Source organism: Pararge aegeria, chromosome 5 (genome assembly GCF_905163445.1).
Source record: "Pararge aegeria chromosome 5, ilParAegt1.1, whole genome shotgun sequence".
NCBI classification, from domain to species: Eukaryota; Metazoa; Arthropoda; class Insecta; order Lepidoptera; family Nymphalidae; genus Pararge; species Pararge aegeria.
In genome coordinates this window covers 10736469-10763643 of record NC_053184.1, presented here as the reverse complement: position 1 = coordinate 10763643, position 27175 = coordinate 10736469, and the positions used below count along the sequence as shown (strand labels likewise).

The 27175-nt window shown below is 36.0% G+C and overlaps 3 protein-coding genes across 9 annotated transcripts in view; 2 read left to right on the top strand and 1 right to left on the bottom strand.

Annotated features, from left to right (window-relative positions):
- The window catches only part of LOC120623616 (Bardet-Biedl syndrome 7 protein homolog), a 29561-nt gene extending 24868 nt beyond the window's left edge, over positions 1-4693 (top strand). For all 5 annotated transcript variants that reach the window (XM_039889685.1, XM_039889686.1, XM_039889684.1 and 2 more), the window contains 2 exons: positions 4297-4418; positions 4544-4693. In XM_039889685.1, coding sequence (XP_039745619.1) covers positions 4297-4418; positions 4544-4680 — 259 coding nt within the window. In that variant the 3' untranslated portion in view covers positions 4681-4693. The remainder of the gene's footprint in view (positions 1-4296; positions 4419-4543) is intronic.
- Positions 4694-5561: 868 nt separating this feature from the next.
- Positions 5562-6163, bottom strand: LOC120623819 (probable 28S ribosomal protein S6, mitochondrial). Its single transcript, XM_039890076.1, has one exon. It carries the CDS (start codon positions 6079-6081, stop codon positions 5629-5631), a length of 453 nt encoding a protein of 150 aa, XP_039746010.1. The 5' UTR covers positions 6082-6163; the 3' UTR covers positions 5562-5628.
- Positions 6164-7057: 894 nt separating this feature from the next.
- Positions 7058-27175, top strand: part of LOC120623894 (THO complex subunit 2) — a 33499-nt gene continuing 13381 nt past the window's right edge. For 2 of the 3 annotated variants that reach the window (XR_005658737.1, XM_039890179.1), the window contains exons 1-21: positions 7058-7203; positions 7705-7870; positions 8183-8424; positions 8500-8633; positions 8715-8971; positions 9063-9212; positions 10196-10365; positions 11210-11375; positions 11893-12062; positions 13180-13378; positions 14307-14554; positions 20139-20256; positions 20351-20483; positions 20983-21146; positions 21643-21899; positions 21981-22140; positions 22459-22707; positions 23204-23424; positions 24193-24361; positions 25378-25491; positions 26219-26378. Coding sequence is in view for 2 of the 3 variants with exons in the window: in XM_039890179.1 (XP_039746113.1) it covers positions 7136-7203; positions 7705-7870; positions 8183-8424; positions 8500-8633; positions 8715-8971; positions 9063-9212; positions 10196-10365; positions 11210-11375; positions 11893-12062; positions 13180-13378; positions 14307-14554; positions 20139-20256; positions 20351-20483; positions 20983-21146; positions 21643-21899; positions 21981-22140; positions 22459-22707; positions 23204-23424; positions 24193-24361; positions 25378-25491; positions 26219-26378 (3715 nt within the window). In the remaining variant the exon portion in view is untranslated. The remainder of the gene's footprint in view (positions 7204-7704; positions 7871-8182; positions 8425-8499; positions 8634-8714; positions 8972-9062; positions 9213-10195; positions 10366-11209; positions 11376-11892; positions 12063-13179; positions 13379-14306; positions 14555-20138; positions 20257-20350; positions 20484-20982; positions 21147-21642; positions 21900-21980; positions 22141-22458; positions 22708-23203; positions 23425-24192; positions 24362-25377; positions 25492-26218; positions 26379-27175) is intronic. The other variant, XM_039890180.1, reaches the window with a different exon arrangement.

The following is a 27175-nucleotide window of genomic DNA, read 5'->3' as shown; positions in this document are numbered from 1 at the left end:
GGAACTATTTTACTATGTTTCATTAAGTCAGGAAACACACCACAATCTATACAATTATTAAATATCAATGCTAAATCGGGTGCAACAACATCAATTAATGATTTGACAACGTTAATGGAAATGCCCCACAAGTCGTTGGTTTTTTTATTGGTTATTATTTGAAAGGCTTTAATAACGTCAGAGCCACTAACATGGCTGAATGTAAATGCGTTATTACACTCAGGCACGTTATCCTTCATTAGAAAGAGAGCAATATCTGGTGAAGAGTTCAATGACATTGTGGTGGAGACAGGAATGTTTGTAAAAAAGGTTTCAAAAGCAGTATACTAAAATTGCATAAAACATTCTTGCTGATCGTATACGGACATACTAAACTGGCATTAAAGACACTTGCTTATTGCATACGAGACGTACTAAACTTGCATAAAAGACACTTGCGAACCATATACAGCACTTTCTAAACTTGCATAAAAGATACTTGCACATAATATACGAGAAGTACGAAAGGCACTTGCGTACTGCATACGATACGTACTTTGTTACAAAAAAAAACATTTGCGATCTGTACACGAGACTTGCTAAACTTACATAAAAGACAATTGCAAACCGTATACGAGACATACCAAATTGATATAAGTCAAGTCAAAAATATCTTTATTCAAGTAGGCCCACAGGTGGCACTTTTGACGCGTACATAAGAACCACACGGTAGTGAGATGATGGCGATAACCACATTCGTAAACTTAAAACTAAAGCTACGAGGGTTCCAAACGCGTCCTGGTCTAAGAAGAAGCCCACAACAAACTTAGCCGGGTGTTTTTTTTTTTTTGTTATCACCATCTCACAATGTCATTTTAAATTATTAGAAGAGCAACCTGGTTAGAGCAATAATTTACACCCAAGCTTTTTTATCGTTTACGTAGTCCTTTATACTATAATAGGACTTTTCTATAAGCTTACGTTTAATACAAACTTTGAACTTTTTAAGAGACATCTCCAAGATGACAATTGGTAGTTTATTGTAGAATTGTATGCAATTTCCTTTAAACGAGTTATGAATTTTATGTAACCTAGTATATTGCACTGTAAGTTTATTCTTACTTCTAATGTTTAAATTATTGCAGTCAGATTTTTTCTTAAATTTAGAAATGTTTTTATGAACGTACATTAAATTTTCAAATATGTACTGAATATACACTGTCATTATTTTAAAATCTTTAAATTTATCTCTCAATGACTCTCTCGGACCCATTTTGTAGATAGAACGAACAGCCCTCTTCTGCAGCACGAAAATAGTGCTAATATCAGCAGCATTACCCCAAAGTAAAATTCCATATGACATAATGCTGTGAAAGTAACTAAAATATACCAGTCTCGCAGTTTCTACGTCGGTCATATGGCGTATCTTCTTTACCGCATAGGCAGCAGAACTAAGCCTGTTCGATAAATTATTTACATGAGGGCCCCATTGAAGTTTAGAATCTAACGTTATTCCTAGAAAAACTGTCGTATCCTCCAGTTTCAGTTCCTCATTATTAAGTAGTACAGTGGTTTTCACGTGTTTAACATTAGGTAAAGTGAATTTTATACACTTGGTTTTTTTCCCGTTAAGAACCAAATTATTAGCTTCAAACCACTGTACCACTTTAGCGACAGAGTTGTTTACGTCGTCAAAAGCTAGTTCACGTCGATTTATTTTAAAAGTCAGTGATGTATCATCGGCAAACAGAACTATCCCGTGTTTGTCCTTGGCAAGGTAAGGAAGGTCATCAATGTAAATAAGGAACAGAAATGGTCCTAATATAGACCCCTGTGGGACACCTATTTTCATAACTGATCCATTAGACCGTTTTCCATTCACGTCGACTTTCTGAATTCTATCGCGTAGATAGTTACTCATTGAGTCTAGAGCTACACCCTGAATTCCATAGTGGTGTAGTTTCCTAACTAACGTTTCGTGTTGAACACAATCAAACGCCTTAGATAAGTCACAGAACACACCAAGTGCATCACGTGACTCCTCCCAGGCTTCAAATATGTTTTGTATTAGCTCAACACCTGCGTCGATTGTTGAGCGACCCCGTGTGAAACCAAATTGCTTAATATGAAGTAAATTATACTTATGAAAATGGTAAAGTAATTGATTTAAAATGAGTTTTTCAAAGATTTTACTAAAAGTGGGTAGTACGGATACTGGTCTAAAGTTAGTGGGGTCATAAGTACTACCCGATTTAAACAATGGAACTATTTTACTAAGTTTCATTAAGTCAGGAAACACACCACAATCTATACAATTATTAAATATTAAGGCTAAATCGGGTGCAACAATATCAATTAATGATTTGACAACGTTTAAAATCTCCGCATATTATTAACTTTTTATTACACTTTGATATTTTAAATAACATTTCATCCATTACCTTTTCAAAAAGTTCAAAGTTTGACAAGGGTGGCCTATAAACAGTAACAATTATAAATTGCTCTAGTTCAACCGAGGCTAGCTCTATTGTCCGTTCAACAGAAAGGCTAACAATATCGTTTCTGTTTTTAAATTTTAAATTTTTATTTAATAAAATTAAAGAGCCTCCATGAATCGCTGTAACCCTGGTGAACGAACTACCAACCTGGTCGTTACCAAAATTAAACAAATATTCATGGGTTTTCAACCAGTGCTCAGTTATACATAAAATGCTAATGTTAAAATCATTTAAAAATAATTCAATCTCTAAGTCTTTTCCTCTAATACATTGAATATTTTGGTGAACCAAGTTGATATAATTAGAATTAGATTTTTTATTATATTTTTGGTTTAATAGTACATTGTGCGACCCCTTACTATAATTTTTTTCATATATGCCTGAGGGAGACTCAGTTGTCTGCTTTTCTAAGCAAGAGAAAACCTCTGTTGTCTCCTTAACTAGTTTAAACTAAAATGACTTGGAATAATTTCCAAGGCTTTCATGTCAAAACTATTACACTGCTCAATAAAAGCAGCTGGTTTAGCAAAGTTCTTGGCTGTTATGGTAAAAAAATATGATAGCGAAACAGCTATCTGTTGTTTAAAATAGTGTGATAGGTAATATCTATCTCGGTACAAATTATAAGAAGGATTAGCACATTTGCTAAAGTCTATAACATGAAATTTCTTATTATATGTACATAAATTGTACAAAGTCATATTTAAATTATACCTAATAGTATTTTTTTATATAAAAGACATACATAAAATATTCTTGAGAATCTTATATCGAGACTTACTAAATTGAGAGACGTATTAAACTTGCATAAAATACACTGTCTTGTGTATACGAGACTTACTTTATAGCATAGAAGACATCTGCGACCTCTGCACGAGACTCCCTAATCGTGAATAAAATACACTTTCAAACAGTTTACGAGACATACTAAATTTACATAAAAGACAATAAAACCAGTTAAGACAGGATGTATACGAGGCTTACTAAACTTGCTACCTTATGTACGAGACATGCTAAACTTGCATGTATGAGACACTTGCGACCTGTATACGAGACGTAATAAACTTAAATGAGACATCTGCAAACCTTATATGAGACATACAAAACTTGCATCATTGACACTTGAGACCTGTATACGCAACATACTAACCTTGCATAAAAGACACTTGCGTACTGTATACGAGACATGCTAAACTTGCATAAAATATACTTGCGAATCGTATATGGGACATATTAAACTTGAGTAAAAAACACTTGCTTACCGTATCCCAGACGTACTTGATTGCATAAAAGACACTTGCGACCTGTACATGAGACTAGCTAACCGTAAACTTTCAAACCGCATAAGAGACATACTAAATTTGCATAAAAGACACTAAGACCACTAAGACAGGATGTATACAAGACTAACTAAACTTGCATAAAAGAAACTTGAGACATGTTCATGAGACATAGTACTTGCATGTTGATGGGGAAGCAGGAGCAGACTAACCGCTTGGTCCCAGCCCAGGTGACCGTGCCTGTGTAACCCAACAATAAAAACAAATAAAACTCGGTATTCAGTTACTAAGCAAAACATGTTCTTACTCGGTTCATCTCAAATTACAATGAATATTTAATTTTGAATTTTATGAAAACTGAAATATACTTGCAGTACTCAAAATTACGAGCATTTATCTGAATTTTGTATTCAAGATACATTTTCAAGGAGGTGTCATAGTACCTACCCATAGTAGATTTTGTTTAAGCGTAAGCGTGTAAGTTTAATTCACAATAATTATGACCGAGCAGTTAAGAAAACAAATTAAAATATTTTTAGGTCTTTGGATCTGAACAACTTTTCAGTGAATGATGAAACACAACACATTCTGTGCAATGATTACGTGCAAATATTGAAAGAAGTGGATGATGATGCAGAGACAAACTTTGAAGAATTAATTGGTAAGATTAAATATTTATTAAATGAGATAAAAATATCCTTTGAAGATTATATAAAGCCATTATAGGCAAGACAGACATAATATTTATAGACATTGGGCTGTTCAATAAATAAACATATTTTACAGAAACTGTCAAGAATTGGTATTTAGATTGGTGCAAATTATCTTTGAATAGATTTTACAATAATGAAATTACAACACTTCAAAATGCTTTGAAAGATTGTCAACTAGAAGATGTTCAGGAAATTTTAAGTAAACATTAAACTTTTATGTAAAACTAAAGTTACTTGCATTTTATTTACCCACAAGAATCATTAAAGAATATTTAATAGTTTTCCAGAATTCATCTCTTTACATCTCTTCAACAAGACAAAATTTACAAAATTATGTGAAAAGACTGTGTTTAAATTGGAATGTGTTAGGGAATCATGGCCATTATGGTTGCTAGATTGCCCTGTACTATACATAATTTTGACTGTCAGATCTTGTCTGGATGAATACAGTGGAAAAGAATATGATTTTAAAACCTATCAATTAGTTTAAAGGTTTGTTTAAAACATAATGCTTATACTTATTCAGTAGTCAATTGGTGCTAAGAGATCTTACTACAGACAGGCACTTTTGAAAAAGGAATAAAGATAACATAATATATCAAAAATAATAAGGCCTATTTTTCTGCAGTTTATGCAGGTGTGTGTAATCTTACAAATGGTTCAACCAATTTGACAGCATTTTCACAGGCAGATAATAATCTAGTGATAAACGACTAAAACACAGGGAGGTATCTTTGCATAATTCGAGTCCATGTAAGACTGAAGTATATTGATAACGCAGTAGTGTTTATATCAAAATACCCACAAACTCAACATCAATGAAAATTGGTTGTTACATAAAATATAATAAAAAATGTTTCTAGAAAACTATTTATTAAATAAATAATAATTATACGCATATTTGTAAAAATCCTAATCAATTTAATAAAATATATAGCCAATAGGAATTTATAGTTATCAAAAGTTCAATTGATTACCCACTTTATAAATTTACTGAAACTCTAGTCTACTCTTTTTATAATTGCTAGGTAATTCTTCATGGCATCCATGGCTTATATCATAGTTATATTGATGTCAATAAAAAGCATCCATTCATACTACCAACTATATTTATTATGTAAATTTATATACAACTAAACTAAAACTATACTGAAATTACTACTTTTGGAAAGGATAATAATCCAGTCCAGAGTTATATTTAAATTTATAGGTAAACCGATTTACTTGGGACTTTCCTAATTCAATCATCTTCTGAACTTCTTCTCGATAAGCAGGGGGTAAGAGCTCTTGTTCCAATGTACATGTTTGGTCCGCTTTATCTGGTATTTTATATACTCGCTGTCTTATAATATCCACATCCCTGCTATACTCTTCTTTTAAATCTGCAACTGCTTGTGTTGCGGTGTCTATTTTGAAAACAAAATAATTTGCTTCTCGATGAACTAAACTGTGTGAGCTTGTTTTATAGGGCATCGCTCTAAAACCCAAATTTTCAATATTTCGGATTATACCACCACGGTTAAATATGGCATGAGATATTCGCGTTAAGGTTGTTTTTAACTCTGGTTTAGGCATAGCTTTCAACATCAAAGCTAATTCATAAGAAGGCATTTTGATTCATTAAATAAGAAAGAATCAATTAAAAATAATGTTTTGACTTTTGACAACTGTTTGAGGTTAGAATAACCACAGAATTAGGCTCATTTACAAATGCGTCAAAGAAATTTGGCCACAGACATGGAAGAAAATAGCCATCACAGCAGATAAATACCTAAATCAAATCGATTTTGATAATGATTTACTTTTTGATCAGTAAAGATTTTTTAATTATTATTATTATACTAAAACTAAAATAACCTGTAAAAATTTAAATAAATATTAAGTTAAAGGTACCTAATCGTAAGTAGTTTAAGGCTCGTTTAACGACTAAGATCGAAACCATGAGGAAATTTTGAAAAAAATTGCTTTAGTCGCAAAATATAAATGTAGGATAAAGTTGCAATAGTTAAGTATAAGGTTTTATGAAGACGGAAAAAAAATATCGGACGCGACTGACAGACGTGTTTCTGGATAATAACTGTGGACTGCACTGTGCTAGCTAATAGACGAAAGTCACGGACGTAAAGTCGAGCGTTTGTATGCCCGAGATAAATCTGGTCGCGGCTGTTCGCTGTGGCTTCACTACCACTGACGGCATTATTCAAAGGTCAGAACGTAAAAAACTCTGCACTATTTCATTTAAAAGATAATGATTTGTTACGACGCTATAAACGTTTAATAAAATTGAAAGGTCCCAAATCTTCCATATCTCAATGTGGTTTCTTTGTCACAGCTATTCTGTAACTTGTAAGTTACTATTGACTTTTCATTTAACCAAGCCCAACTTTTCATTGAGTAAATTTATATGAATTATTATTTATTTAGTTTGTTTCCGACTTTCCATTTTTGTTTCTTGTTTCATTTGTGTTGATATAATAAATCAATATTCTTTTAAACGACAAAACTTGTTAAGTGGTTGTATACTTTTTGTTTTTGGTCTATGTTTTTCTGTGTGCTGTGTTGCCTGTATTTTAGATTAATTTTTTTTTTATTTTCGGAAATGGCTGCGGCGTATGTTGTTCGTATGATATTGTTGTGAAAATAAATATAAGACCCATTTATCAACATGGGTACGTTTACAAAATTCGTATCGGACTATTGTAAAGCCTGGGAAAAATTGGGACGAGAACAATTGTGAGTTTCATGTTTACTATATCATTTTGTTATTCACCACATGTTGATTTTTTTTGTTACTTTTTGATTTAAAATTAAGATTCAATTTATTTGCACAGCAATTCAATAACCTAATCGGAATGTTAAACATTGTTACTGTTAAGTTAACTGTTAATAATTTTATTAGGTTATAATGTCAACAAACAATTTGTAAATTTCGTATAATAGATGGTTGTAATCTCGATTAGTGAAATCTCTACCATTACTGTCATTATGATCAAAACCAAAAAGCGTTGCAGAAATTAATTACATAAAAATTCCTGGTTTTAATGGAAAGTAGGTGAAAGTGTTATAATAGGTGGTTATCAAAGTATAAATTTCTGTTAAAGATTCAAACATTTTAGCTTGGATCATATTAAACAATGTATTGTGAAAATAATATTTAACCTCTGTTACAACAACAAAATCTTGTATTTTGTTTAATATAAAAATTATGTTCATACTTAAACCAATTTATTTCAGCTTAAAATCAGTGACACAGTTTATTAAAGATGAAGCAAAGAGTCCTTTATTTTCCAAATCTGATAAACTATCAGGGTTATCTCAAAACATCTATGATTTGCTACTATGTGGCCTACGAGGACTCCTAAAAAAAGATTCAGTTATATCTGTTCTAAGAGACATGATTGTAAGTAAATTATTATTAATAAAAAAAAAAAAAAATAAAAAAAGTAAAAAAAATAAATAAAAAAAAAAATTAATTAATTAAGTAAATTATTCTTAATTTATGGAAACATAATCTTAAACTGTGGCCAACAAAATGAGATAAGTTTAAGTGCAAAAAGTGCAAATACTGTTCTTTACCCTTTTGTGCAAACCTAAGTTTGCTAACATTAATTATGTCTTTTCATAGGCCTTGGTATAGGATATCAATTGATTTTAAGTTTAAATATTGATAATCAAATTACCTTTCAATCTTTTAAAAATATTGTTTTTTTAGGTTTTACATGCAGACATACCATCTATACTACTGGATGTTGTGTGTGTGTTAGATGCAGAAACATCTCTAGAAGTACAAAGTGAAGAACGCAGTAATTTTTGTTATTTAGTGAGAGAACTAGAATCATTTATATCTGACAAATTATTAAAGGAACGTTTAGAGATTGACACACTACAAGATGTAGGCACGTTAAAAAATAAAAATTTCTATACAAAGTTTATTAAAATCAAAACTAAGTTATAGTAAGTATAATTAAACAGATTTTTATAAACTTCAATGTAGTATTATGTTATATTAAATTAATGTCTTATTTTCAGTTACAAACAACGTAAATTTAATTTATTTAGGGAAGAAAGTGAAGGATATTCTAAGCTGATAGTAGAGTTGAATCAAGAAATATCCGAAAATACAGAATGGAAGACTCTTTTAGAAATTATTCAGTCTCTGATAGGTAACATTTATTTTATGTAATTATTTAAACAAAATCTGAATACATATTAATTAAAAATGTATAACTAACTATTCATTTCAGGGTGCTTCAATTTGGACCCAAATAGAGTCTTAGACATAATATTGGAGTCATTTGAGGCTCGCCCACATTTAGACAAATTGTTTATTTCACTAATAAATAATTACATGGCCGATCCACAAGTGATAAGTGAAGTTTTAGGTTTTAAACTTGGTAACATGGAAGTTTTAGAAAGTTATAAGGAGCCACCTGCTTTGATGACTGTTATAGCTTTACTTCTACAGCATCAAGTTATATTCCTCGATGATATCTATCCTTGGGTATGTTATTATTAGTATAATGAAAATTAAAACATGATAAAATGTTCTAAATAAATTTTTATGTATACCTATAAACCCTCTTTTTTTGTAGTTGCGTCCAGATGACACAATCATGGCTAGAGAAGCTGAAAAAGAACACAAGGCTGTTCAAGATTTCATACGTAAGATTAATATTGTATCCACTAAAGGACCGCAAAGTAATGCACCTGCAGAATTCATTGAGGAGAAAGCTGATCCTCAGGTAAAATGTGGTTTATTAAAAAACTGCTTATTGTACTGTTGTCAATATCTAAGAATATTAACTAAAAATATAAGTGAATAGTTTAGGATTTTTATACTCCATCTGAAGGCTGAAGATTTTCATACATACAGTATACTAAGACAACAGTGGACTTTTTTTGAACTAATTAATTAAAAACACTGCCTTGTTTGTCTAGTGTCAGCTCTTTGAAGTATGGGATCACAAAGTCCTGGGTTTGATAGCCACGTTGGCCCCAGATTTATGGTCTTCCCAGGCCATCCTATCAGGAAATTGATGTTATCAACCCCCATTGCTCTGGCAGCGTGTTAATTTGTCAATTAGTTATTATGTGAAGTTGGTAATGGTTAAAGTTCACCAACCTGTATTGCAGCAGCATCATCATCATCATCACTTCAACCAATTGAAGTCCACTGCTGGTCATAGATCATTTGCAGAGAGTTCCAAAATCCACGGTCCTGGGCCGCTTGTTTCCAGCGGCTCCCACCTTCTCGTTTGATGTTGTCTGTCCACCTCAATGGGGGCCGACCAACGCTGCGTTTACCTTTGCGGGGTCGCCATTCCAACACCATCTATCGGTTCTCTGAGCTTATTCCCCGTCCATTTCCACTTGCAACTTCAGCTTTGAAACTCGCTGAGCTTTGTTGGTGACTCAAGTTCTTCTACGGACTTCCAAATTTCTGATTTGATCAAGTAGAGTTACTCCCAACATTGCTCATTTCCATCTTGAGTGATTCTGAGCTTTCTTATGAGGCCCATAAGAAGGCTCAGAATCACTCTGAGCCTTCTTATGCAGCAGCATGTTGAGTCCAAATAACCAAAACCAAAAACCTCTCCCATGAGTGAGGAAGTCTGTGCCCAGGTGTGGGAAGTTAATAGGATGCTAATTTTGATGATGAATCAAAAACAAAATATGAAATATTAGTCTAAAATATATATCTATTAGTTTGTTATCTCTTCCATAGGAGTATTGGAGTAATCAAAAACTGGTGCTTTGTGAAGCACTTCTTAAAGTGACAGCATGGAAGGAATTTGCTGCACTGTCTGCTCGCCTGCCAACTACAAGTGTTGCACCAAGACCAGCAATGGCTCTTTGCACAATGTTGCATGCATTAGTGGAACCACTTTATAGAAAGTAAGAATTTGTCTTTTCTTTTTTTAATCACATGAGCTTATGCTTAACAACAATCCTACCCAATGAAAAGCAACACCAGCAGGGCTAGCACGGGCAGGAGACATAAATTATATCCCTCGATTTTCCCTGACAGAGAATATAATTCACGTGTCAACCTGCTAAAGCATGGGAAAAGGGAATAGGAGAAGTTTACTTCGTTTTATATTACATATATATTATTATGTGCCAGTGCTCCGAGAGTTGATAAAGCTGTGGGGGAAGATACATTTTTATTTCCCCGGGGACATAATTGTCTCCTGCCCATGCTAGCTTTGCAGGACTGGATTAAAAGGGAGTACCTTAATAATTAGGCTAAAAAATGCAAATATATTTTTGTAAGGCTGGTATTTCCATTATTAATATTGATGGAATATGTTATTTACTACTTGCACATAAAAGAAGCTCTCAAAAAACTTTTCTGTTTTTTTCCACTCCTTTTTTGTATTGTGTGAATGATAGCATCAACCCTTTTTTTCTTTGGTTTATCTTTGTTCTTCCTTGATGGACCTGTCCATTTTTTAATAATGTTATCTCTAACTACCTGTTAGTCTTAAGTATTTTAGTTTTAAGGCGTATTAATGTCTAAGTTGAAGGTTTATAGGACATTTTGGTTTTAGGTTTACTATTTTTTCAGGTATGTTCTGTTTATGGTTTCTATGAAAGTTATAAGTTTAATTCAAGTCCAGTTCACAATAAGTCAATTTATATTTGTTTATAAATATTGGTACCTGACCTGGATTACATTTTTGTTTCCTAATGTAATGACAGTAAAAGTAAGAAGTTATTAAATTCTAATCTTTTTCAGGCATTGTCGTATTGCTCCTAAAATAATAGGAAAGCCAGTCCCTCCACTAAAATCGCCTTTGGCACCTAAAGCTTGTAAGACATTTGAAAGCATGAAAGAAACTGTTATACCAGCAATTGTACTCCTTGGACCATCTCTTCACCATGACGCAATATTAATGTATAAGGTGAGCAATATAATTCAAACACATTGAATTAAATCCTAACTAAAAGATAAATGCAAAAGTGCTTTTGTTTGTTTGTCCTTCCTTCACGCCTGAACTAAGCAACTATTCATATCCCAGGGAAAATGTTCCTGTGGAATTTGTACAAAACCGTACTATCTATTTTGTGTTTCATTGTGTTTTGTCCTACAGGATATTGCTATGAGGCAAAGCAGAGAACTGCTGTCCACAGAACAATGATTGTTAAATTGTAATATGATTTAAGAAAAGAGCAACTACTGAGTTCCTTCCCAGCTTGTTCTCAGTAGAATCTGCCTTCCGAACTGTTAGTAGATTAACTACAAACAGGCATACTTGTAGTTTTAAAAGTGCTTATAGTAGGCCTACTTGACTTAAATGACAAAAATAAATAAATTTTGAATACTATTTGAATAGAGAAATTTGTACAAAATTTTTGGCACTCCATATCTCTTACCATCTTTATATTTTTGTTGTATGATTCTTGTTTACTTTGTTTCAGATAATTCGTATTCTAAGAACAGCGCGATCATTAGATGGTGACCCTCTTTATCATGAAGCGTTAACTGTTTTAGACACCGCTATACTGCCTGCACTTACTTTAATGGAGGGCAACTGTTGCATGGCCGAGGAAGTTTACACATTGCTTAAGTTATATCCTTATCAATGCAGGTAAATATTTATTTTGTGCATTATTCCCGTGAAGCCATTTAGATTTAAATAGATTGTATAATAGTTTAGCAGTGACAGCCCAGTAGGTAAGGCTTTAACTTTCCTAAAGTTATATGCAGTTAAATATCATTTATTTTAACAAAGCAGAATATTGTGAAACACATTTACGGATGAGAGTGTTCTTTAGAAGATCTCAAAGGTGAAGTCTACCAATCTTCACTTTGTGAGCGCTGTGAACTAGTCTTATCCCTTCTCATTTTGAGAAGAAACCTGTGCTCTGTAGTGGGCTCGTAATGGTTTGATAATATATTTTCAAAGGGCGTTGCCCAGTTTCGAAGAAGCCTTCTTGGGCCCCTGATGACATTATGTTATGTTAAACCCACTAGTTTTTAATTTTATTACGTAGAAAAACAATTATCTTTCAAAATTCTGCAAACTATTTTGATTTATTCACCCAGGTTTGAGAAAAATCTTTTTTCTTTCTTAAATCTTCTTAAGTTGTTAAAATTGAGGTTATATCTTATTATTGTCTATGATCTAACACAAAAACAACATAACCGCAACCAGTCGAATGTTTTAACTATTTTGACAATCGATTGTTGTAGTCGTTTTTATTATTAAATAATATCGTAATTAGTATTTATTATTGCATTATTTTTTTAAGGAAAAATGATATTAAAGAAACAAAATACAACATAATATAGCTACAATAACAACATAACACAATACAACATGTACATTTTATTGTAGTTATACTATGTATAATTACAATAAAATATATATTTTATTTCTAGCTTTCTAAACTCGTTTCTAGAATTCAACTAAGTACTTAAATTTTTATTATAATTTTGAAGTTTGAATAAATGTCAATTGAATAAATATAATCATTTTTATTACTCAAAAAGTATTGTAATTTTTAAATTGATGTCTAATATATAATTGATTGAAATATAATATATAATTGAAGAAAAAACAAATAATCATATCAGTCATTTTTTGACGACGCCAAATCCAGGGCCTGTCCATGGGCAAATGTCCTTCAAACTTAGTATTTGCCAGAAAAGTAAAATCCAAAGTGACTTTTCTGTTATTGTAATTCATGTCACCTCCTGTTCAGATATTGCATCTATGCTCGCTGGAAAAACGAATCCGGCGAACGGATACCATCGCTGATGCGTGTAAGAGGAAACTCTTTGCAACGTATTAAACACATTATGAAACGTGTTTCTAAGGAAAACATCAAGCCCCAAGGCCGCCTTATAGGGAAGTTGTCGCATGCAGCACCTGCTTTTCTTTTTGACTATATGCTTTTGCAGGTAAGATTAGTATATTCTTTTGATTGCAATTTCGATCTCGTTTTATATAGTACAAGTCGTGTTAACCTTACTTATATAACAAATGCGAAAGAGTGGTTCTTGTTCTTCCTTCAAGCCCTAAATAAGTAACTAATAAACTTGATCTATGGCATAGAGTTAGTTGAAAAGACAGAGAGTAACATAGGTTTCTTTTTATACGTACAAGGAAATCATACTGTTCCCACTGAATTATAAATAAAAACCTGGTTATAAACACAAATGAAGAACCCGGGCAACAAAAAAAAACTGAAGTATTGTATGTATTTAAAAGGTTTCATTAATGATTTTGTTCTCATCAGAATTGTACACTATTATTGCCTATCTTATATATTTAAAGCAGTATTACTTGTGTCAATCTTAGAGGTACAGAGCCAGAAATTAATTATCACGCTAATTAAATACAAACTTCTACAAAGAATTTAATTTTGTTTTTCAAATGTTTACATAAGGGAAAAAAAATGTAATTACTGAGTTCAGCAGGAAAAAATCGGGTGCGAGTCTAATTAGCCGTAGGAGGATTAACTCATGTGCATAAAAGTGTGAAAATATACCTGTGTAAATCCCACATAATTGTGTATGCAATAAAATTGAAACAAGTGATAAGACATCGGGAGGCATCCTTGCATCGTTCGAGTCCATGTAGGACTGAATACCCACAATGTATCGCAAACACATCAAAATACCCACCAACTCAATGTAATGAACATTGATTGCTAATCAAATATAATTTTAATTGTTTCTTGGATACTATTTATTAATTAAATAACAATTATAAGCGTATTTATAAAAATCCTAATCAATTTAATAAAATATATGGCACATATGAAATTACTGTAACACAAGTTTCATTTCCATCGCGTGTTTACACTATGCTATGTGTTTTTTATAGATTCAATCGTATGACAACCTCATTGGACCAGTGGTGGAATCTCTAAAGTATCTGACGTCGTTGTCATTAGACGTATTAGGCTACTGCCTCGTTGAAGCGCTTGCGTCGCGACGTGGAACGGCCGGCGCAGCTCACCCACCAGCGCTGCAAGCGCTTGCCGCTTTCTCGGCCGCTGCTTTCAAAAAGCACAATATAGAACTTACAGCACTGCTGCAGTTTGTAGCAAATAGACTTAAAGCGCAACAAAGGTAAGGACCGTTACAATGTTTTATCTGTGACATCAGTTATTTGACTTGCGAAAGAAGACAAAACATTGCGTAACTACACTTTACAATGTTTATAAGTAATGGGGTTACAATATTGTAGTGTCTGTCGGCGGTGAATAAGCAAAGTTGTTTTATTCATGCACACTCAAACAAAATTGTGCCCTTCCATGATTCACGGGAGGTGGGATCGAAGTGGACGATATAAAAACATGCGCAGTGCAGTTGCCGGCACTTTTATCGAGGTCGTCGTTCCGTAAACACCTCCGAATTGTGACACGGTTCACACGTGATCTATTGTTTAATTACTTTTGTTTACTTAATCAGTTTAATATAATAAAGTACTTTCAACTCAAATTCTGAAGTTTTGTTTGTGGAAATGTCCGAGCAATCAGAAACTGACGACCGAAAGGCTGACCCTAGGGGTCGTGATCCTCCTTCACCAGTTCTACAGAAAATCTCGGTTCCATCCGAAATCAGAAGTCGGATAAACTTGGCCTCCAAGGCCAAACCAGCCCGCTTTGAAGAGAGTGGCAATAATTTGAGCACGAACCAGGCGCTGGAAGCATTGGCCGGCATTATGGATAATCTAACGCGACAACAGCAATCAAGTATGCAAGCTAATCGTGAGTTCCTTGCAGGACTGCTTAGCAAGACTGTGACCCCAACCAAGCGACCAAGACTAAGTGATATTTACATAGCATCGTTTAATCCAGATAGCGAAGTACCAGTACGAGATTGGTGCGAGCACGTGGACAGGGCAAAAGATCACTGGCAGCTGACCGATTATGAAATATGTACAAAAATAGCTGGCTTATTGCAAGGTCGGGCCAAAACTCTTGGGGATACATGGTTAGTAAAGTCACCCGTGTGGACCGATATGCGAGAAGCGTTAATACAAACTTTTGAGCCCGAAGCACGGTATTCAAATGACATATTGAAGCTGAGGAGTTTTAAATTCGATATGGCAAACCCAGCTGAATCCATTACCAAAGCTTGGAATATCTGGAAACGAATCATCAATGGGGACAAAGATAAAGATTCTGTGGAAGCTGTGATTGGCTGCATAGACAATGAGTTTCTTCGTTTGCGTCTGTTGTCTAGTAAATGTTCTTCTGTTCCTGAATTAATTTCAATGGCAGCTACAATAAGACAACGAGACCTTCGACATGGTGAACCACCTGCTAAGCGACCGAGATTAAGGAACAATAGAGATGCTGTAGTTTGTTTCAAGTGTGGATTAACTGGGCATCGACAAGCATATTGTAACAACGATGTCAATATGATTAACAATCCCAAACCATTGCTGAGTACAACTAATATAAACGAATCCTCGAACCAAACAGAACGCCCAAAGCGCAAGTGCAGTTACTGTGATAAAATTGGCCACACTGAATCTACCTGTTTTAAGAAGATGGGAGATGAAGCTGAAAAGATTAATTTGGCCGGAGAACAAGATGGGATATTAACACCAATGGCAGTTAATATAAATAATCAAAAATTTATCGCATTCTACGATAGTGGGGCAGCACGTTCCTTAGTTGGTCGTTCAATTAGCCAATCAATCCCTGGAAAACGTGAAGATTGTACCCTGATGCTGAAAGGCATTGGTAGTGAAAGCGTCCCCATCCTCTCTTGCCAGAAAATTAACGTAACATGTGACATAAATGGCGTTTTTGTAGAAATTGCCTTCCACGTTGTGGAAGACCATGAAACACCTTGTGGTCTTTTAATTGGAGCAGAAATAGTAAAAGGTACAGGTTTAAGCGTACTTGTTACTGAAGCGGGCGCTACCGTAGTAAGGAAATCAACTATTTCAAACATTGAAGCAATTGAAGACCCCTTCGGAAACCTAGACACTGATTTAACCAATGCAGGTGAAATACGTGAGTTGAAAATAGTTTTAACAAAATATGCTGAGGGATTCGCTACTGGTATTCCGAAAAAACAAGTCACGACGGGAAGTTTGGCCATCCAGTTAAAAGATCCAACGAAAATAGTGTCTAGAAGACCTTATCGTATGGCCCCAGTTGAGCGTCAAAAACTGAAGCAAATTATTAACGATTTGGTGCTAAACGGAATCGTTAGAGAAAGTACTTCGGATTATGCCAGCCCTGTAATTCTCGTTAAGAAGAAAAATGGTGAGGATCGAATGTGTACTGACTATCGAGAATTTAATTAAAACACTATCCCTATCAAGTTTCCACTTCCTATAATTTCCGATCAAATCGATCGATTATCAGACGCTACCTATTTCATCAGCTTAGATATGGCTCAAGGTTTTTACCAAATACCAATTAAAGAAGACTCTGTACCAAAGACTGCCTTCATTACACCAGATGGCCTATACGAATACGTAAGAATGCCGTTCGGACTGATGAACGCACCGGCCGTATTTCAGCGTGCAATTATCACAGCGTTACGACCTTTATTGGATTACATATTGGTCTATATGGACGACGTGTTAATAAAATGCAAAACATTTACCGAAGGATTGCAAACTCTGGATAAGGTTTTAGCAGCTTTGACTAAAGCTGGTTTCACAGTGAATGCAAAGAAGTGCTCGTTTTTTAAAACATCAATTGAATATCTCGGAAATCTAATCACGAATGGTACGGTTCGTCCAAGCCCAAGCAAGGTAGAGGCTTTAGAAAAATCTGCAGTACCAACAAACGTTAAACAAGTACGTCAATTTTGTGGCTTGGCCGGCTACTTTAGACGTTTTATACCATCCTTTTCTGAACGCTTGATTCCACTGTATAACTTAACTAAGAAGGGTGTAAAATTTCAATGGACCGCAGAATGTGAAAGTGTCAGACTCGATATAATTCGCCGCTTAACTTCATCGCCAGTCATAACCATTTTCCAAGAAGGACTTCCTATTGAACTGCATACAGACGCCAGCAGCACTGGCTTAGGGGCTGTCCTCATTCAATTACAGAACTGCCAACAACATGTGGTTGCCTATATGAGTATGAGAACGACTGAGCCAGAGAGTCATTATCACTCTTACGAGTTGGAAACACTTGCCATAATAAGAGCAGTAAAACATTTTCGACAGTACCTCTATGGCAGATCCTTTACAATCATTACCGATTGCAACGCCATAAAGTCATCGTCAAGCAAACGCGAACTCTTACCCAGAATCCACAGATGGTGGTCATTTCTCCAGCAATACGACTTCAAAATAGAATACCGCCAAGGACGCCGAATGAAACATGCAGATTTCTTTAGCCGCTATCCTAAAGCGTGCATTAATTTAGCGCAAAATGTTGATACATGGTTAAAAGTTGAGCAAAGGCGCGATGCAGAGTTAGCCAAAATTATAAAGAAGCTGGAAAACAACGATCAAATAAGTGATTTCCGCTTGAATAAACTTATTTTAGAACACTGTAATGACGAGCAAGAACCCGGATGCAAAAAGTGGAAGAAGGTGGTTCCGAAAACATATCAATGGAGCATTATCAACGCCTATCACACCGCCCTAAAACATTTCGGATGGGAAAAGACTTTAAGCAAAATTCGTGAGAATTACTGGTTCCCTGAAATGTCGACAACAGTACGACGATTTATAGACAATTGCGTTATTTGCAAAACTAGTAAAGGTCCTTCTGGGGCCAAACAAATAGAAATGTTTCCCATAGAAAAGCGACCCGTTCCCTTCGACACCATTCATATAGACATGACTGGTCATCTTACCAAGAGAAACAACAAGTATGAATATGTTGTCGTTATAATAGACGCCTACACTAAATTTGTGACCTTGACCTATGCGACTAATAAGACTGCTAACTCAATGCTGTGCGCTCTAAAACATATTGTCTCTCTATTTGGGGCCCCAAGACAAATTATTAGTGACCAAGACACTGCCTTTAAAGCCGAATTTGAAGCGTTTTGTAAAATCTTTAACATCCACCAGCACTTTATAGCTCCTGGAGCTAGTCGAGCCAATGGACAAGTAGAACGGATGATGTCTGTTGTAAAAAATGGATTAACCATCATCCGCAATTACGAAACCCAAGACTGGAAAAAGGGATTGGAAGCACTTCAGTTAACAATAAATTGTACCAAGAACAAAACAACAAATGTGAGCCCAATAAAAGCCCTCACTGGAAGGCAATGTGCAGTACCACCAGAATTAGTAACCTTAATTGACGAAGAAGAAGGGACAGTAAATCGAAATAAACTAAATAGTTATATACAAAAGAAAATTGACACACAAGGAAAACAAGATAAAGCAAGATTTGATCAAGGTAAAGCCAAGGTGAAGAGGTTCCAAAAAGAAGATATTGTTTTATTTAAGTCTAACCCTAGGTGCCAAATTGGACTTGATCTGAAATACCCGGACGCCTATGTTATTTGGAAAATACTACCAAATGACCGATACCAGGTAAAAAAGATAAACGGACGCGGGCGCCCCAAGAAAGTTGCACATGACCAACTACGGATTGCGCCAAAACCAAACGAGGGTATGAATCAGGATTCCATGTCGGCGGAAGACAGACTTAGTATGACACCAGACCGTGAAAGTGAAATCAGATTAAATACTCCTGAAGAACCGATACAAGTTCAAGCAGAGGAAGCCATGCAGTGTTAATGGTAATCTGCACTACTCTTAACATCTTACAATTACAATGAATAGTAATAGCGTAAGTTGAGGACAGGGGCCTCCTTACTTTTACAATAACTAGTGTAAGCTAAGAACAGTGGCCTCCTTACTTTTGCAATGTTTGGCGTAAGTTGAGGACAAGGGCCTCCTTACTTTTGCAATGAATAGCGTAAGTTGAGGACAGGGGCCTCCTTACTTTTGCAATGAATAGCGTAAGTTGAGGACAGGGGCCTTCTTACTTTGGAGTGATGTAAGTTGAGGACAGGGGCCTCCTTACTTTGGAGTAACGTAAGTTGAGGACAGGGGCCTCCTTACTTTCATTACTTTCATAATTTAAGAACAGGAGAACCTCTTTACATAATTAAATTGAAATACTGCGCAATATAATTTCTTCAACAGGTCAGAGGCGACCTGTATGCAGAATGGCCGTGTCGGCGGTGAATAAGCAAAGTTGTTTTATTCATGCACACTCAAACAAAATTGTGCCCTTCCATGATTCACGGGAGGTGGGATCGAAGTGGACGATATAAAAACATGCGCAGTGCAGTTGCCGGCACTTTTATCGAGGTCGTCGTTCCGTAAACACCTCCGAATTGTGACACGGTTCACACGTGATCTATTGTTTAATTACTTTTGTTTACTTAATCAGTTTAATATAATAAAGTACTTTCAACTCAAATTCTGAAGTTTTGTTTGTGGAAATGTCCGAGCAATCAGAAACTGACGACCGAGAGGCTGACCCTAGGGGTCGTGATCCTCCTTCACCAGTTCTACAGAAAATCTCGGTTCCATCCGAAATGTCATATATGCCTATTTATGCAACTATTCGAGGGCCAATTACCTAACAGTTACAAACAATTTTTAAATTTTTTTATTTACTTTATTGCAAAAAACGGTTTAAAAAAGGATATTATACAATATAATTTTTTAAATTTTTTAAGCGCTTCTTTTTGGTTTCAGTCACGATTTGCTCATTTTAAAAGAAATAGTACAAAAAATGGCAGGCATAGAAGCTGCTGAGGAAATGACGCCTGAACAACTAGATGCTATGGCCGGAGGAGAGCTACTAAAAGGAGAGGTAGTTACGAGCTACAATGTTGTAATGTTAAAAAAAAAAAAAAATGTTCTAAATCGATTGATGATTGTGATTTTCGAGAGCTTTTTATTTTTAGGCGGGATACTTCTCACAAGTTCGCAATACAAGACGATCATCAGCAAGATTGAAAGAAGCAATAGTGGGAAATAATTTAGATATTGCACTTTGTATATTATCTGCACAGCAACGCCATTGCTGTGTGTGGAAAGGTAATATTTTTGTACAGTATAGTTAAATATTTAAATCTTTTTTTTCTATTAGTACTTGACAGTCTTTTATTATGACCAAGTATTTTTATGATGTATGCAAACTTGAAACAGGAAAAGCAGTCGAATAATACCCATAATAAGTTTTTCCATGATCTCTGGCATGAACGCCTTTGCCTAAATAGATTCCAATATATTCTGGCCGTGGATAACAAACTCGGAGTAGATCTACTTGCTAATAACTTAATCTAAGATGGTATTTTTTGTCGCGCTTCCCTAAAGCCTCTGTTAAAAGTCGGCCCTCAGGCCAAAAGTCCGAACTGAGAAACATATTTTTGCACCCGGCCGTTACTGTAAGCACGAAATGACTGAAATAGGTTGTCGACCGTGACCTTAGCTTTTCAGTCTTTACTGTACCTCTACACGACATATATATATAGATAGGTATTCAATTTAATTCTATACAGTTAAAACAATATTAAAAGTAAAATAAAATATTCAGAGTATGCAGAAGACAGCCCCAGTTCCGGCGAGCCGCCAGGATCGCAACTGAAGGTTGTGGGACGCCTTGCGGACCAATGCCAGGACGCGCTAGTACAACTGGGGACCTTCCTAGCCTCCTCTCATGCGCCGGATGAATACGCTGCAAGGCTGCCGGCTCTGCAGGTAAAATGATTCACGCGCAAATTTACCAAAACTTCGTTAGGCGCATGTAGAATGCTCTTAATATAGACTCAATACGTGCAAGCCAGCCAGATCTGCGAGTTGTTCACTGATGCTTATATAACAGGGCAGCTATTAACGTAAGCTAGAAATATGAGGGTAAACTAAACATTGAAAACTCGTTGTTTCTGCCTAGACTGATCAATTTGGTAATAACAAACCGTGCCCACTGACCAGTGCTAACCGGCAGTGACGACGACAGGAGTAACTTCGGCCCGCCAGCCTCTCTGCCCCCGCTTTGTAAATCTCTGATTGAGAAGATGTACATTTTAATGATATACTGTAAACCTTACTGTTGAAGCACTAAAACTGCATTACATTTCCTTGCGTAGGCCTAAACATCTAAGCGTACACTTTTTGTACGCTTAGATCTACTTTGGGATCTACTTTGTTTTATACTATGTAAGAGTGTAGGGAATCATAGACTTTTATTTTGCAGGAACTACTTCGAGACTATCATGTAGATGCTGATGTGGCGTTCTTTCTTCATCGTCCAGTATTGGCTCAGAAAATTGCAGGGAAAGCAGAATATCTAAGAAAAGGCTCTGATAGCAAAAGTGAATCTGTAGAAAAGAGTATTGAAAGATATAACATTGCGTCCAAAGAAGCGTTAGAACCAATCGTGACGTCAGTAACGCCTCTATTACCTTCTAGAGTTTGGGAAGATATTTCCCCACAATTCTATGTAACGTTCTGGTCAGTACTAATTTAATAATACATTCTTTACAATATTCTTAACTCATTTTACCCTTCTAATTAGTTAATATTCTTTTTAAGGTCTTTATCAATGTACGACCTCAGAGTACCAGTGGAAAGTTACGAAAGAGAAGTAGATCGCCTTAAAACTGCCGCGGCAAATGCGGCCAAAGACACCTCGCAAGGATCGAAAGGAAAAAAGGAGCAAGAACGTTTTAATACTCTTGTTGATAAGTTACAGGTAAGGTACCTTGCCCCAGTAATGTATTTAATTGAATTGGAGTAGAATATTTTCACTCTGCCTTACACTCTTTATTGCTAGGATGTATGAATTGTACTCACTAAAGTCTCAAGGACACTATGCCATTTAGGGTTTTTTTTAATGAAGAAATTGTTTGAAAGCTGTTTTAAACGTAAAAGTGAGGATTTTAAAGTGCCGGGCGGCACTTAAAGAACCCTGGGTTATGTGGTACTTTAAATGTAAGATTAGCTTGGTTTTTAAGTTTTAGGGTATGCTTTAATACTAAGAAAATTCAGTATTTTTTAATTCAAAATGCAGGAAGAACGTCGTCGTCAAGAGGAGCACGTGTCAAGAGTGCGTGCGAGATTACAGCGGGAATGCGCTGGCTGGTTCCCCGCGCGCGCCGCCAAGTCTGCCAAAAATGAGACAGTAACTCGCCTCATGCAGCTTTGTCTGTTCCCGCGTTGCATCTTCACCGCGCCCGATGCCCTTTATTGTGCAGAGTTTGTTCACACCGTGCACGCTCTCAAGACTCCTAACTTCTCCACGCTGCTATGCTACGATAGGGTGAGTATAATAATGGAGTAGGCCTCATATTGAAATGTGTTCTGCTCTGATGCATATTATCGTTACAAATAACTTATTACTAAGACAAAAAACGAATTACAGGAACGTAGTTTCAAAACATTTTTCTTAACTTTTCACGAATCAAAATAATTCTAGAATATTCCATTTATTTACGATTTCCGTGTAAAGAGTACACCGACTACACCGTAAATGGGGTATTGAGGCCGGCTTTAGGCGCAGCAGAGTGAGTTATTAAGTGTGATACCGAGTAACTAGAAGCAGAGTAAATATATTAAAGTAGTATGGAAACTATGAACAAACGTTTAAAACAGCACACTCATACAGACGCACGCACCGACGAAGCCCCCGATGATTTTATTCGGGGCTTGTGCCTTACTGGGCCACTGCTTTAATATATTTACCGTGCAAGAAGTGTGTTCTTCAACTTTGAACAGATAATTACGATGATGGGTGCTCTATATATCTGTGGTTACAGCTTTTCTGCGACATAGCATACTCGGTTATGTCGTGCTCGGAGGGCGAGGCGGCACGCTACGGGCAGTTCCTGTGCCGCGTTTTGCGCACGGCGATGCGCTGGCACGCCGACCGCGGCGCTTTCCACGCTGAGTGCGCGCACTACCCCGGCTTCGTCACCAAGTACCGCGTGTCCAACCAGTTCACTGAGGCCAACGACCACGTCGGATATGAGAACTATCGGTAGCTAAACCGTGGCTAATTTATACCAAAGTTATTAGTTAGTTAAAATCTTAGATTAGGTTAGGTTTGGTTATTTCAGTATTCCAGGGGTAAATAACATTTTTTTTTCAATTTTACAGAAAATTATAATCACAATTTATTTTAATTTCTATAGAACGCTAAAATGCATTTACCCTTTCCCATGAACGACCTGTCATTTGTTTGTATACATTCGGCCGCAATTTACATTGTTCATTTGTATATTGTTACATTGCTATAGTTTGTGTATAGTATAGTTTTGTATGATCAGAAAATTGCTACCATTCTGTTGATAATAGTAAAAATATCCTTTCATTCTTTTAAGTAATATTAGAAATACTCGTCATTTTTTTCGCCTCACGACTAGCCTTATCTTTCAACTCAGAAGTTTTAAGATAAAGGTTATTTTTTTACAGCCTAACAGTGCTACCATTTGTTTGCACAAGTTTAGTGCTCCCCTAGAGATTGAGTGCTCCATGAGATTGACATAACGACAACCTTGAACCAAAAGCGCATGGGCTCTATTGTCACCTTAGTTATGAGCTTTGAGTTACAGGAGGTACCCTTAGGTTGACAGTCACTTTTATCATTATTCGGGTAGAGCTCCCGAAGCTTATCAACCCCATAGTCGGTGGCCCCCACACTGTAGATTCCAGTAGGACTAACTGTTACCAAGCACATCATAACTTCTCATCTGCACTTGAAATATGATGATCTTATATGTGCTGTAACTTAATTTATATGGTGCAGACACGTGTGCCATAAGTGGCACTACAAGATCACCAAGGCGATGGTGGTTTGCCTCGACTCTGGCGACTACGTCCAAATCCGCAACGCTCTCATCGTGCTGATCCGTGTGCTGCCTCACTTCCCTGTGCTGGCTAAACTAGCTCAGATCATTGAGCGGAAAGTTGAAAAGGTTAGCCAAATTTTTCATCATCCTTTTCTTTTTATTACCCGCTTTATGTATGTATGTATAACCGACCCCTTTGAGCTCGATTGAACGATCAGATTTCGTTCAAACTTTGTAGACATACTGAGGACCGATGACAATACACTAATTTGAGAAGATTATTCCAATTTTCAATATTAAAAATAAGATATTTTTAGTTTTTTCGAACTATTAATTACAATTACTACAGCGTCATCTAGACCCAAATGTAAAAAACCTATGGCGTTACCAACAGATGGCGTTCGCGTACCTAACAGCTCCACAGAAAACATTAAGCTACTAGATGGTAGAGGGCAATAGCTTTTACTTTTAAATGGGCTGTTTTATTACCTTTAAACACAGATATATTTATTGTTAGCAAACGCCAAAATTTTTTATGTGCCAAGATAACTGTCGCAAGCTCTTTAATCAAAAAGGACCTTTTGATACTTTATTTTATCTGTATACAAATAAATATTTAATTAATTACATTCAAATCTCTTTTAACGCACATTTGGAATGGAAAAGTGCAACGAAAGAATGGAAGTTGAACCAGTAAAGTAGTGGCGATCATGGTGCATATATTCGTCGATAAGTTGAAGCTTGCCTGCCATTTGGATTCCTCGTAGTTTCTACGCAGCATATATATAGCATATGAATAGTTTTTCGAAAAACAGAGACAGTTATTTAAATTAAGCTACAAACTTAAAAAAACCTGCAATTTATTTTATTATATGAATGCGTGACTTTTTTAACGTCTTACATCAAATTGCAGTTTGACTCTGCTTAGTTTACTCCACTAGTGGTCATAAAATTAAAAAGCTTTCTACCTTCAAGTTTTGAAACAGCTGATCGGAAGTACATGTTATTCGATGATGATTAATGGTGATTAATACGGTCGCGGGTGCGTCACTCGCACTCTTTATAGGGTATCTTTATACACTGAATTCAGAAAAAAATATCACCCTGCATTGTAACTTGGATTGTTTGTCACTTATCTATAGGTGAAAGAAGAAGAAAAATCGCACCGACAAGATCTGTATGTCCTAGCGACAGGATATAGTGGTCAACTGCGGAATAAAGTACCGCATATGATGAAGGAGAGCGATTTTCATCAGGTGTGTACTTGTCATTGTTTTTTAAATAATCATTTATTTTTATGTATTCGTACTTTATAAGTAACGTGCATTGAAAAGGCCCCCAGTTTCGGATGTTACGACTAATATGTAGCTGTTAAAAGCTCGCATCCCCTTATTGAAGTTAAGACCTACATAACTTTCGCATGAAGAGGTGGCTTGTAAAACATCAATTAGGCTAATGAAAATTACAGCCTAGTTGAGGTTATAATACGCGTCGAAAGTTGTCCAATAGTATCAGCTGGTAGTTCAATTGTTTCCTACTGAACAATCGATATTTCGAGACACGTTTCACGTTGCGTTTTTCTTTGTATGTATAATTTCGTGAAACATGTTATTATCTAAGTCGTGAGTAAGATGGAAGTTTAGGTTTCGCTTCTTTTTCGTTCGACTATCCCCTCAGGCCTTAAGTCCGAACTAAAGATTACGTCCTTGCAAAAGCAGGGCTATTCTGTACATCGGTTGACACCAAATTTAGCTAGTCACTGTAAGTGGCCATCAAATATTTGTAAATGCGAATCTATGCCAACTCCATTTGAAATAGCAGAGCAGTGACTCACATACCTGCAGTCTTACATGCTAGCAACTATTATCTTCAGGATTGGTGCTCCCCCGCAACTTTCGCACCAGGGTGCCAAATCACATTATTATACATTTTGTTATTTTATCTGCCAAACGAGTTGTACCAATGCTCTCTCTCGACGGCAAGATCGTCAACTTGCAGGTTGGGACACCACCCAAGGCCACCACGGTGGCCAGCGCGGTGGGAACGGGTGCGGGAGGGGCGGCGGGGCCAAGTGCGGTGCCTCGGGACGAGCCCAAGCGCGAGAGAGAGTCCACGTCGCCGCCGCAACCAACGCATCACTCGGGTAACACGATTTACTATTAAATTAATATTACATATCAACTGGAAAGTAAAAGTACTTATTACCTTTTTAATTAATATAGATGGTAAAATATGTGTGTACTGTTCAAATTACAGGGATTCTGGGCGCATTCCGCTCAAAGTGCCTGAAGTGAAATTTCTCTATCTATGTTTACCTATTCGATCGCGTGAAAGCTAACTAAGCCTTTTATGGAATTGGGAAAGCGCCATTTGGTGACAATAGTTTTTAACAGTATTGTAAAAATCTTATTGAAACTTTGGTGCGTTATAAGTACACAATAAAAAACCTTGAGCTTCAAATACAGGATAATTTTGAAACCACTGTGGATTTTTTTGGTGGTTCGGTATCGTTAACATATTTCCACTTCATTTTTTTTATTTAAAATGTCCGAGCATAAAATAAGCAAGTCATGGCAGTAATAGGTATTTACCAAAATAAATAATCAGACATCGCAAAGCGTGCGACGCTGGCGCGGGTGTGGAGGGCAGAGTACACGCGACGCCACCGACGCCCGCGCCAGTATTTCAGGAGATAACCTAATCATCGACTAACGCAAAACCGAACGGCATGATGCAATGTCTGGATTTTCGAAATGCGAGTTTTACGAAATGGTGAGAGTGTATTTATTGAGTAATTAAAGCCTTCGAGCAGCTCGAAAGTATGAAAGTTAAAGTGTACCAAGTCTACGAGCTCAAGGGATCCAGAATTCCTCAATCCCCAATGAGAACACTATTCCATGCCCGATGGTCGGGTACATCACGACTGGTGGTTAATGCGTA